Source organism: Podarcis vaucheri, assembly GCF_965113315.1.
Source record: "Podarcis vaucheri genome assembly, chromosome: 9".
Classification (NCBI taxonomy): domain Eukaryota; kingdom Metazoa; phylum Chordata; class Lepidosauria; order Squamata; family Lacertidae; genus Podarcis; species Podarcis vaucheri.
In genome coordinates, this window is record NC_138767.1 from 76,664,236 (window position 1) to 76,677,798 (window position 13,563).

The window sequence follows — 13,563 nt, forward strand, 5'->3', positions numbered from 1 at the left end:
GAATCCCTGCGGCGGGGTGCGCTCCCGTCTTTCGGTCCCAGCGCCTGCCAACCTAGCAGTTCGAAAGCACCCCCGGGTGCAAGTAGATAAATAGGTACCGCTTTATAGCGGGAAGGTAAACAGCGTTTCCGTGTGCTGCGCTGGTGCTGGCTCGCCAGAGCAGCGATGTCACGCTGGCCACGTGATCCGGAAGTGTCTCTTGAGTGAGATGGGCGCACAACCCCAGAGTCTGTCAAGACTGGCCCGTACGGGCAGGGGTACCTTTACCTTTACCTAAACACTAATTAGAATTAAAATTTTGTGTGAGTGTTTGTGTGTGTGAGAGAGAGATACCTATTGAAACATACAGATCATTACAATAAAAACAGCACAGCACCTGCCCTTTCCTTAAAAACAGTCATTCCCCAAAGACCTTTTTGGAACAAGGAAGTCTTCACTTGCTGGCAGTAAGGAGGGAGCCAGTCTGGCTTCCCTTGGCAGGGAGTTCCAGAGTTGCTTGAGCGCAGCCGCTGAGAAGGCCCTCTCCTGCGTCTCCACTGAGCATACCTATACAGAGCTGATTCATATGTATATGTAATGGGTATGAGTTACTCGTGCGTAAACTGGTGCCTTTCTCGGTTAATTTGCCTTGTCAAACCTTGACTGCACAGCCCCTTCTCATCGTGACTGCCTCAGTCACTGGCAGAATCCATCAGTGGGCGTTTCTTGAACCTCTTCCAACATAAAAGTTGTTTGACACCCAGTCTCCTCCTCCTCTTCTGCGCAGGGAAGGCGTGGGTAGCGGAGGACCTGGGCTCTCCTCACTGATGTCCAGTGAAGAGTCCTGGAGCCCTCTCTCCAATTTCCCCATCTGCCCCCCTTCATCCCTGGTGTTGCGCTGATTGGCTTCCCCCTCTACTGAGCTGTTTCTCCCCCTGCTGCTGGGTCCTTCGCCAGCATCATCTGGGAGCCTCCCCTTCGCCTCTCCCTCCGATGTCAGTTCCCTAACAGTATATTTTTTGATATTGTTTTTTGAAGTTGTGTGATATTGTGCATTAATATTACTGCTGTGTTTTAACTCTTATAACCTGTCCTGGGACTTTAGGACGAAGGGCGGGTGATAAATTGTAGTTAATAATAGTAATCTTTCAGGGATGGAGAACATTTTTCCGTGTGAGGCCCACATTCCTTTCCAGCGGAGGGGTTGCATGCCAGCAGTGCGTGGCCAGAGACAGAAGTAGGTGAAGCAATTTAATATAATGCATTACATTCCCCCCCACCTTTTTCTCCAAGGAACTGAGAGTGATGTAGGTGTTTCATGGATCCCACCCACAGCTGGAGAATGGGCCAGAATGGGGGAACTCACCTGTCTGGTGGACTCCAGCTCCTCCTCCATGAGAACCTTCTCCTTGTCCTGGTAGTTGACTTGGGTCTTGGCACAGACGAGCTCCGAATGGAGGGCTGAGACTTGGTCGTTGGAGCCTTCCTGCTGTTTCCGGGCACGCTCCAGCTCCGAGGTGAGACGTTGGACATCCTGGTGGACAGCCACCTTCTCCTGCAAGACAGTTGCTATGGTCGTTATGGTAATAATTTACTGCTCACTCTTCTTCATCAAAATGAAAGCAAAGCGGCTGGCAGGATCGAAACGCTATAGCTCAACACACGACTGCAGTACTCAAAGCAGCACAGGTAACTATGCTGCCCATCAGATGGCAACTCTTCTTTCCGCCTCTCCTCCAACCCCCTCCCTTCCACCCATTCAATTCACCCTCTATTTAAAACCATTTCTTATGAGGCAATAATCAATTATTTATATTTATGGACATATTTTTAGCCAATTTTGTGCTCCCTCCCCCTTTGCCTGCGCCCCTGGCGGGGCCCACCTCAACACCCCCTAGCTAATGTCCTGCCCAGACCCCATACCTGGAGGAGTCTCTCCCAGTCAGAAAGGGCAGATTCCAACTTCAGGCTGAGCTCCCTCACTTTCTCCTCCAACCGATCCTTCTCCTGTCAGGCAAACCAGCACATTTCCCCCTCAAAATGTCATTCAAACATATTTCGTCAGAGTGAAGAGTGCATGGACCAGCAGTTCCCACACTTTCAGGGTCCACCTTGGTTCCATAAACTCATTCCCAGCACCCCTCTGCCCTACCCTCTGGCTTAATGCAGAGGTTCCCAGAGTGGGCAGTAAAGGTAAAGGACCCCTGGCCGGTTAAGTCCAGTCAAAGGTGACTATGGGGTACGGTGCTCATCTTGCTTTCAGGCCGAGGGAGCCGGCATTTATCCACAGATTTGTGAGCGATGTTCATTTATGCGTAGTTTTATCGGTCTGGTACTCTTGCCAATGTACAACTTCTTGCATGGACACACCCCACCAGTAGAACACTACATACAACAGAAACACCAGGAAGATGCTTTTGTAATTTTCATTATCTGGAAACCTAGAGTTAGACCCATTCAATCGGAGAGATATCAATAGACTTACAACAGGAAGTCCAGTACATCCATTTACTTAAGACCATGACCCCTATGGGTCTGAATAGCTATCAGGATTATACATCATTTCTTTAAGACCTTTAAATTAAACTGTAGCTGTCCTCTGAACTTTAGAACTCTATGCCTTTAAGAAGATCTAGGGAATCTCATCTACCCCTTTAAGTGCATACAAAAGGTAACAGGCTCACTTCCAAATTGAAAACACACAGAAAACCACAAGATACACGTTGATCTACCCACACGTAGATGAGGAATCATATGATTATATGCTGCCTTAGAGTTTTTAATTTGATTCAACACGTCATTATTATTAATATTATTTTCAGTTGCTATCTCTGAGAAATGTAGAAAATAACAGGATATATTTATCCGAAAGTCTTCAAACTTACATGACCCTTTAAAAATTAGGTAAGGAACCAAATGTTATATAATACTGTTTTATAATTTGTGACTGCTTTATAATCTATGGTAATTTAGAATTTAAATGTGTTTTCATGTAATATTTGATACTTCTAGCTGATGAAGGTGAATACATTGAAAGAGGGCCCCGTCTTGGTTTCTGATCCATAATTAACTTCTGACTTCTGCTCAGTGATTGAAACTAAGACCTTCACGTCAAATCTGACTATGGACTAACATGAACTTGTCTCTAAGCATAAACTCTTATTTCTAATTCTGTAACAAATTATTGTGTTGTACATATCTTTATGAGTTGGAGTTTGTAATCTCTGTTAGCATTTGTAATCTCTACAGTGGTGCCTCGCAAGACGAAAAGAATCCGTTCTGTGATTCTCTTCGTCTAGCGGTTTTTTTGTCTTGCGAAGCAAGCCCATTGACGGATTAGCAGATTAGCGCTATTAGTGCTATTAGTGGCTTTTAGCGGCTTATCGGATCAGCTGATAAGTGGCTTAGCGGCTTAGAAAAGGGGGGGGGAAACCCCGCAGGAACTCGCAAGACATTTTCATCTTGCAAAGCAAGCCCATAGGAGATTTGTTTTGCGAAGCACCTCCAAAACGGAAAACCCTTTCGTCTAGCGGGTTTTCCGTCTTGCGAGGCATTCGTCTTGCGGGGCACCACTGTGTTTGAGTTTGTAATCCTTATCAGAATACATACTTTTGAATGGATCAGTTTTTGTTAAAATTGATTATTTATTTGTGAGTAGGGACTACTCCCACTATTGAAACTTACATTGGCCTGAGTTCTTGGTTTTTGTTTTTCTTGGTATATTTAATAACAAGATTCCCCAAGTGGGCATGTGGCTGGCCCCTGGGAGAAGAGGATGCCTGACTCAATGGGCCCATGGCCTGATCCAGCAGGTTCCCCTTTTGCTCTTATCAGTGTCCCCAAACAATGAGCTAGGTTTCAAGATCTGCAGCTAAGTGATGGGGCCCTTCTAGCCAAAGGCTGGCCCTCTCCTCCGCCCCCTCAACTATCTGCTAGGTAGGGGGACAATAGCCAGTGTGAGCAGAGCTGGAAGCTGGGGACACAGAGAACTTTTTGTTTCGTGATGGATCCTGTTATGTACTGAGTTGAATAGGATCCAAAATGCAGCAGTCTGATTGGTCCTAGAACAATAGGATTCAGAATGCAGCAGTCTGATTGGTCCTAGAACAATGCAGCAGTATGATTGGTTGGCAGGAACCACCCAATCCTGCTCCAGATAGAAGTGAATCCACAACCTGATTGGCTTACAGTAGAATTCCGGAATTGCCAATCATGTGCAGCCCGTTATGTAAATAATGTATATAAAGCAGATACTGTGAGAGGACATTCATTCACTCCTCCTCACCACTATGAGCTGAATAAAGAGCATGAAATCACTTTGCGACTCTGAGTATATTTCAGATCCAAAGCTTAGACTAATGGAGAAGCAAGATCTATTGGGGTGTTAATTCTGTGAGCCCCTCCATCTTAAGCTCAGGTTGTACCTCTGTGTAAATAAAGCATATATCATAAAGACACCACTGGTCTTCATTCCAAGGAAACGGAAACCCCAGAATCTCTTGCCACTCAGAAATTGGGGTGGTGTGTAAAACTATATACCACCACTTAGTGCCAACAGCTATGTAGCCAAAACGGGGCTACTGAGAAACAAGAGGGAGATATCAGCAGACTTGGAACCCCAATGTTTGCAGAATTAGGGAAAAGTACTTTTGCAGGGGACTAAGGAGGCAACATGCCCTTCCCCAAGCATAGGTCACATTCATACCATACATTTAAAGCACATTTAACACGTGTATAAAGCATGTGGCTTTATATCCTGGGAGCTGTAGTTCCTAGCCCCTGAGAACTATAGTTCCCCACCTCACAGAACTGCAAATTCCCAGCCCCCTTAATAGAATATAGGACCCAGGAATGTTTGGGGGAAGTTGTGTGCTTGAAATGTACAGTGTGGGTCCCTCTGCAGCTCTATATCTTAGCTGCTCTGCAGTCTCCTTGGCAAACCTCTTTTGCAGTTTCCAGCTTCTGCCCCATCTCCTCCTGTTTTTCTTCTAGGGCCTTGATGTGGCTTTCGTGAGCCAACAGGCTGCTTTGAAGGCTAACCAGTTCTTCCTGGAAATCAAGAGTGCATTTGAATGACTTCTGTGGTTTTTAAATACATTTGAAACATTATAATGATGATAATGAGTTGTACCACAACCATCTGACTGGGTTGTCCAGTCAGGGCTTCCAGCTGAATATACAGAAACACAATAACCACAACAACACAATAGAACATCACACATTAACCCCTAACACCTTAACCCATCATCAATAAGGACATTATATTTGTAGCAATGGGGCTTCTAACCTGGATGAGCAGGGCTGCATGGATTTTGTGCTAAGGAAAATGAAAATTATGCTGCCAAGCAACCCAAATTCTGCATGGGAGTAGGGATTGTTGGGATACTGCCGGGGAGACGGGGGCATCGGGCAGGCCCCCAGATGGCTCCAGCCAGCAGCCAGCAGCCGGACGATCACTGGTTTCCCTTGGAACAGCATCAAACAGCAACACGAGCCTCAGATACATTTAGAGACTTGGCACACTTTATCAGCAGAGTGAATAAATCTTCTCGCAACAGAAGTGGTGGACAGAGCCATGTGTAAGTATATTTACAGCATTTATTCAGTTCAGGAACAAAGGAAAAAGCATGTCTGCTTCCCTTTGTGTCCAGCAAACAGCAGAGCAAAAGCAATATACAAAACGGAAGTTCCCAGCAGACTGCTGGAATGTAAACAGGCATGTGACACACAACAGTCATGCCTGTTCCCTTTTAAGGTACAACGGAACTATATCCTAACAGGGATTAATTCTGTGATCTGAATTCAGTAAGCAATCTTTCTTATTTTCATCATTCACTCTGGTTTTGATTGTTGTGCGGAGGGGGTAAGAAGTTATGCAGGCACCAAAGAGAGAATATTATGAAAATGGTATACAGGTGGTACATGACCCCAGTCAAGCTTGCAAAAATCTATCACTTGCCCGATAATAAATGTTGGAAATGTAAAGAAACTGAAGGTACATTCTTTCACCTTTGGTGGACGTGCCCAAGGATTAAGGCTTTCTGGGAGATGATACATAATGAAATGAAAAAGGTATTTAAATATACCTTCTTGAAGAAACCAGAGGCCTTTCTCCTGGGCATAGTTGGCCAAAGAAGGACAGAACTTTTTTTATGTATGCCACAACAGCAGCAAGAATACTTATTGCAAAGTACTGGAAGACACAAGAGCTACCCACTCTGGAAGAATGGCAGATGAAGGTGATGGACTATATGGAACTGGCAGAAATGACTGGCAGAATCCGAGACCAGGGAGAAGAGTCGGTGGAAGAAGATTGGAAGAAATTTAAAGTCTATCTACAGAAATATTGTAAAATTGATGAATGCTAGGATGATGTTGGATAGAAATTAAGCGGTTTTCAGCTGTAATATTATAAGGGAATATGAAAAATGGATTATTTAGGTAAAAACTTAATGTCATAATATTTTAAAATTAAAGACTAGGATAAACAAAGAGGGTAGGGATTTGCTGAACCAACAAACTGAATTGGAATACAAAAAAGGGAGGTGTGAGGAGGTCCGGGAAATAAGCTAATGAAAAATAAGTAATGGAAAGATAGAGTTGATTTTAACCATTTTTAATTTTTTTATTTTTTACATTTTTATTTTGTAATACTTTGAAAATCTTAATAAATATCTTATAAAAAAAGAAGAAGTTATGCAGGCACCAAAGCCTTCCAACAACTGGGAATCGGCCTTCTTAGATTTCAAGAGGCATCACTCAGATGCTTTCAAATATATCTGTGCTTTCATGAAGACTAGAAACTTTGTTTTTTAACTGAAGGCTGTGATTCCTGGGACACTAAATTCTGTGCCCATACACCACCTTTTGTGAATTCTTGCAATTTTAAACCTGATAACCTATCTATGTCCGATCCTATGCTAGGTCCAGACATACCCACACAGCCCGGCTGAGGTCAATTTTAGGAAGCCATGCTTACCACAGTGGCGTTCTGATTGGAGCCCGGGGATGAGAGCGATCCATGGTTCCTTATGCCTAGAGAAGATCTGGCCTTTACCAGCTCTGTTTCCAAACTGAAGAGCCTAAAAGGCAGGCACATCCATACATGCTAAGAATAGTTCATTCCTGTTTCCTAAGTTTGCAGTACCCAGAACATACCATTTACATGCTCTGCAGAAATCATTCCCTCCAACTTTTCTCCAATGAAAATAGGGACAGGCACGAAGTACTGGGCAGGCGCTGGGCACAGACGGTTCACGAGGCTGCGCTGCCTGCCTGCCCACCCATTCAGGGGGAGCCCAGAGACCCCTGACGGCAAGCAGGGCAGGGAATCATGCGCAGAAATGCCTGACTCAGGCTCCTCAAAACCATGCGACTACGTCCCCCCACCCCACCCCGGCCCTCGCCACACTACGCCCAGCTTCTGCTGGCAGGCACAGACTGTTACGGTATATTCCAACAGGGCCTTTGGGAACTGACTGTTTTTAAGGAAAGGGCTGGTGCTGTGATGTTTTTATTGTAATTATCTGTACAGTGGTACCTCGGATTAAGAACTTTATTCGTTCTGGAGGTCCGTTCTTAACCTGAAACTGTTCTTAACCTGAGGTACCACTTTAGCTAATGGGGTATCCCGCTGCTGCCAAGCCGCCGCCACCACGTGATTTCTGTTCTCATCCTGAAGCAAAGTTCTTAACCCGAGGTACTATTTCTGGGTTAGCGGAGTCTGTGACCTGAAGCGTCTGTAACCTGAGGTACCACTGTATGTTTTAATAGATCTTAGATATGTTAATATTTAATTGTTTTTTTAACAATTTCTTTTTCCCTATGCTTTTAGCTGTTTCTGTTTTATCTATAAGCTGCCTTGAGTCCCTGTCAGAAAAAAAGACAGGATGTGAATGAATGCAGGGAGGCAGGGGCTTACTGAGGACCAAGCTTAGAGGGGCAGCAAGGGCCCCACTTGCTGTAATGGACCAGCGTCAACTGGTCATGCGAGCCTTCTTTCCTGGAAGGGAATCAGCCATTAACAATAAACATTAGGAAGAACTTTCTGGTGCCAAGAGCTGTTCAAGTGTAGAATGGAGCCCTCGGAAAGCTCTCCTTTGTTGGAGGTTTTTATATAGAGGATAGAGGTCAGAGGTTCTTTAGCTGAGATCCCTGCGTCGCAGGGGGTTGGACTTAGATGACCCTCAGGGTTCCTAGCAACACTACGATTCTGTGATTCTATAATAATTCAGACTAATCTATGATTTTATATTCTCTCATTTTTGTTTTTTTCCAACTCAAATGTATTTATTGTTGGGATACTGCCAGGGAAATAAAGTCCATCATGGCCCCAAGCCGTTTGCCGGACGATCCATCGATCTCCCGTAGTCACGCAGTATCAGCAATTAGCGACATGAGTTTCTTCTAGAGCTCATGCACACTTTATCAGCAGATAATGCACAGCCAAAAGTTGCACTCAGGAGAGCATTATTTACAAGCTTTATTCAGCGTTGATCAGAACAAAGAAAGACATGACTGCCTGCCTGCGTCAGTGTCTCAGACACAGAGAGAAAACGAAAGCAACAGCAAACATAAACATCCTATGAACAGGAAATACGCAGGCTGTGACACAAACATCCTGCTCCCTTTTAAGGTGGAACGGAAATATCCTAACATTTATATCCTGCTTTTCTTCCATGGAACACATGTGTGGGACTCCCCTCCAGACTGCTTAGCTTCGTCAAGTTTGTTGTGCACCAGTTTTCTTGAGGTCACGCCCCGGGGAGGACTCTACTCACTTATCATCCAGGTCTCCTTTGTGCTTCCTGTCTTCTGAGCAAGTCATTTCCAACCACTGCTTCTCCTTTTCTATGTGAGCGAAAGAGCTCTCCATCTGCTGTGGAAAAGGCAAGGGATCAGAGGAGATTTCAGAGGCAAACTGTGCATTAAGACCCATTTGCATGAAACGAAGGAGGTCCCAGACTGTGTTCCCAGGTGAGAGGCACTTAGCCAGGGCCTTGCAGAGCCATCACTACGGTTCCTGGGAGCAAATTCCATAGTTTAACTACGTGCTGCATGGAGAAGTATTTTCTTCTACCTGTTCTGAATATCCCAACATTCAAAGGACCATAGAAAAATTGAATTGCAGAGTTGGAAGGAACTCCAAGGGTCATCTAGTCCAACCCCCTGCAAAGCAGGAATCTCAATTAATCGCATCCATTACAGATGGCCTCCAAAAATGTCTCCCTAGCCTCTTTCTCCAAACCTCACATGATCTTACACATTAGGCTTCCCCCGAAACTAAAAAGCCCAAATTTTCCCCAGAGAGGAGTTGCTCTACCTGCCTGTTTGCGTTGGTTGCCCTTTTCTAATCTCTCTCGTTTCTGAGGCACAGCATCCAAAACTGTGCACAACACCCCACATTACCTTCTGCTTCAGGGAGAGCAGCTCAAAGTGCATCATGTTGAGTTCCAGCTCAAGATTCCTCACGGACCAGGTTTCTCCCGCCTCAACGTTCCTTGGCAGCTCTTCTGGTAAAGATGCTCGCAGGTCCAACTCTGAGCAGCTCTGTCTCCTTCTAGCAAGTGGCTGTGTGGGACTAGCCTCCCTTGTATTCCAATTTGGAAGGCGATAGATATAATGCCTTCTTCTGACTGTTGAGCTATTGTGTTCTGCACCATCTATTATATCTCTGAGAAGAACAAGGAAGAACATAAGGAGATCTCTGCTGGATCAGGCCCAAAGGCCTATCTAGTCCAACAAGTGGCCTGCCAGAGTCATTCCTTCATTTCAGGGCGTTGGACTTGGCATCTTTCCGCAGGGCCTGCAAGACAGAGCTGTTCCGCCTGGCCTTTGGTTTGGACTCAGTCTGACCCTTATGTTTCCCTCCCCTTATGGTATTGATTTATCGGCTACTTTAAAATGAGGCTGCATTTTAACCTGTATTTTAAATTGGTTTTTTTCCCCTTTTCTTCTGCCCCCCCATTACCGTATTTTTCGCCCCATAGGGCGCACCGGTCCATAGGACGCACCTAGTTTTGGAGGGGGGAATAAAGAAAAATATTTTATTTTCCCCCCCCCCGGCACAGGGCTGGCGCGGGGGGAGCCCGAGCTTCCCCCAACCCCAGCCCCCAGAACAGCAGCTCTCCACAAGCCTTGGGAGACCGGCGCGACTTCCCGCCGGGCTCCCACGCCTTGTGGATATCTGCCTGAAGCCCAAACCAGGTCGGGGAACAGTGGGATGGCGGCGTTCCACCTCCCCGCTGTCCCCCGAGCTTGTGGGGCTGGCGGCGGAGAGAAGCACGCTTCTCCCCACCGCCAGCCTCCAAACCAGGTCAGGGAACTGAAACCCGGGGCGCGCTGTGCAGCGTGCCCCAGGCTTCTAGATGCAGGCTGCTATCTGCAAGCCTAGGGAGCCCAACGGGAACTCCCGCGGAGCTCCCAAGGCTTGCGGAGAGCTTCTTGAAGCCTGCATTCACCCCATAGGACGCACCCAGATTTCCCCTTCATTTTTGGAGGGGAAAAAGTGCGTCCTATAGGGCGAAAAATGTGGTATGTTTTTACTTTGATTTTATCAGTGTTAGCTGCCCTGAGCCCGGCTCTGGCCAAGAAGGGCGGGGTATAAATAATTTTTATTATGATTTATTATTATTATGACTCTTTGGGTCTCCTCCAATTTTATGCCTGTAGGAAGCACGCAAGCAGGACCTTAGCACAATAGCAACCTCCCCTCCTGCAGCTTCCAGGAACCGTATTTAGAAGCTTCCTGCCTCTGACTATGGAGACAGAGGATTATACGGGAACCTGCCTGCAGGACCTGAATTCACAAGCCCTCTCCCCAGTTATGATTTCCAGCAACTACTGTTCAGAAGCACTGCTGCCATCATAACCGATGGCCCTCTCCCCCATGAATGCGTCTAATCCTCTTTTAAAGCCATTTCAATTGCTGGCCATCACGACATCTTGTACCTCCTGCTTCCTTTCCTAAGAAGGATTTTGAAAGCAGAACTTTGACCTTGTGTTGTGTACTAAACTTGGATCCTAGAACAATAGGCAAGTAGGATGGTAGAATGAAACAATTGATTTGGTCTGCAGGAAAAGACCAGTCAGGCTCCAGGAGGGAAGCAGAATCAGCCAATCAGACGTTGTGTAATAATAATAATAATAATAATAATAATAATAATAATAATAATAATATCTTTATTGTCATTGCCCCCTCTCGGGGACAACGAAATTACTTGGCTGCTCCATCCACCCATGCCTGAGGTTTGGGGGGCAATTCAATCACTGTTTTACAAGCTGCAATAAAGAGCATGAAATCACTGCAGGACTCCGAGTATATTTCACCTTGCCTGACACACGTACATTCTGCTGCCTTTCGTGCGGAGCACTTGTGGCGGACTCATAGACTTGGCTCTCTGGGGATGCTTGGGATGAAGGGGTTCCCTGCTGTATTCTTCCACTCGGCCTCTTGAGCTGCTGAGCTCCAGTGGTCCTGATGCCCCATTGACAACTCTCTGATCAAGAGGAAAAAGAAAGAGGCAGGTGGGTTGCTGACAGATCCAGGAGCACCTGGGATAAACCTGACAGGCTAAGCCCCAGCAGAAAAGGTGCTCTCTTACCTTTGATGGAAAGGGAACCTTTGGAGAAAGAGCCCTGTCCATGTTGATGCTCTTCAGCTCTGCTGCAGAAAATGGTTGAGAGGGCTGATGGCTTCTTCTAGAACTTTCTGCAACTTTGCTGGGCAATCCCAAGGACTCAATTTCTGCGAAGCCATGTGGGAAATGTTTATTGCTAGGACAGGGCTGGGAGGGCAAGCCTGCAAATCCTCTCCAATTCTGGAGCAACATGTGAAGCGTTGAATGGTCACAGCCAAGTCTTTTTGTCTGTCTCCAGTTGTGTAGATTTAGACACAGATTCAGAATTGTGATCTATGGATCCAAGTTAATGGCAGATGATCCAGGAAGATCATGGGATCTAAAAGACATGTTACCAAACATAGCCACACACAAAAAAGGATCGTAATGAGAGATCTCACGAACCTGTCTTTCCCAGCCCATAGAGATTTTTCCACAATGCTGGAACTTGGGAAATCCTTATGACTAATATTTTCAACACTTAGAGACGTTGAGCATCAGGGCGTTTGCAGAATCCCTGGAACCATCCCTGAATTTTGATTATCTCCTTTACCTGATACACTTACCTATGCGGAACTGAAAATGTCAGATTTGGTACTCTTTCAAAGGCATATTTCTAGAATTTGCATGAAAAACTTAAATTAAAAGCTGTTTAAAGACAATTTAAAATGTTTGTGTTTGTTTTTTCTTTGGAATTGCACAGTTGCACAATGGTTGAAATTGTGGGTTTCAAAGGCATTGCAAAACACTTTAAAGAATAATGAGTGAGGGCTGTTTTTCTGAAACCTCCCAGAGGACTGTGCAGGGGCTTATCTATTACTGACATCCTGAAATCAATTCCTGCTGGGATTCAAACAGCGTGCGATCCAAGGGATATCGCAAATAGCAGAATAATGGTGTGCAAGAATCAGCTTGTGAAGGTGAGGGCACTTGCAGATTACCTGCCTACTGAGCAGTCATTCTGATTTGTTTGAGGGGTGCTTTGATTTGTTAAAGGTGCTTTAAACTGACATTGCATCAAAGGAAGTGCTATCACACACTTCCCAGTGTATTTTCCTGTCACTTTTCTGACTGCAAAAGGTCAGGGAACCAATTTTGTTGCACAAGATCTCGCAAGGAACCAGAACTGTGCCACTTGAATCTATTGGTATATGACTGAACCCCACTCGAAATAGTGGCCGTTCAACTCCCTTTGCAAAGACAGGGTCGTCCTTGTGCCAACCCCTTCTGGGACCCATCTAGAGATTCTCACGGGTAAGCTGCTCCAGAGGTCAGCTGCTCTGAGTAAGTGAGCCCAAGTTGCATTCTAAAGGGAGAAATCGCTTGCAGCAATGAAGCGTCCAGAACTCTGGGACTTTTCTAGACTTACCGTACCTCCTCACAAAGCATGCTGGTGTGACTCTGAATTCCCAGTGCTGAGAGAGAGGCCTGCAAATACGTTCTTTTCTCTTCTATGCACCAGCTTGCTGTGGGGAAATACATATCCCATGCCAAGACAAAAAGCAGGGCAGCTGCTGCTATGGAAACTGTGGTGGCAACGAGGCAGTGCCTGCTTCTGGCCTGCTAATAAATTGGCCATTGTGAAACGTGGGTCACCTCTCAGAAAGGGAGGAGCTGCCATAGCAGGGAGGAGAAAGGAAGAACACAGAAAAGGGTGTTTGTGTGTGTGAATAGAAATGACACACCCTTGAACATTCTGTAGGTGAAAACAAAGATAATTGGCTGTGCTTCAGATCCAGATCATAGCTGTCAACGTTTCCCTTTTTATAAGGTAAATTCTCTTATTCCAAATAGGATTCCTCGCAAGAAAAGGGAAAAGTTGACAGCTATGATCCAGATGCTCTTCGAGGAAACTGAATTAAAAAAAAAATCCATTTCAATTGGAGTTTAGGCCTGGTTTTGGCACAGAAACTGCTTTGGTCGCCCTGTATGATGACCTCTGTCGAGAGAGAGACGAGGGAAACTT

General features: G+C 45.6%; 1 protein-coding gene across 2 annotated transcripts in view; it reads right to left on the reverse strand.

The window, feature by feature from the left end:
- LOC309540480 (uncharacterized protein) overlaps positions 1-13,555 on the reverse strand; it is a 33,241-nt gene extending 19,686 nt beyond the window's left edge. Inside the window, exons 1-9 of one of the 2 annotated variants that reach the window (XM_082237362.1) lie at positions 12,972-13,555; positions 11,583-11,937; positions 11,326-11,477; positions 9,388-9,652; positions 8,760-8,857; positions 6,959-7,061; positions 4,921-5,028; positions 1,903-1,986; positions 1,346-1,534 (exon numbers count right to left, since the gene is read on the reverse strand). In XM_082237362.1, the coding sequence (XP_082093488.1) occupies positions 1,346-1,534; positions 1,903-1,986; positions 4,921-5,028; positions 6,959-7,061; positions 8,760-8,857; positions 9,388-9,652; positions 11,326-11,477; positions 11,583-11,810 (1,227 nt within the window). In that variant the 5' untranslated portion in view covers positions 11,811-11,937; positions 12,972-13,555. Of the gene's footprint in view, positions 1-1,345; positions 1,535-1,902; positions 1,987-4,920; positions 5,029-6,958; positions 7,062-8,759; positions 8,858-9,387; positions 9,653-11,325; positions 11,478-11,582; positions 11,938-12,966 lie in introns of both variants that reach the window. The other variant, XM_082237361.1, reaches the window with a different exon arrangement.
- Between the last annotated feature and the right edge of the window lie 8 nt (positions 13,556-13,563).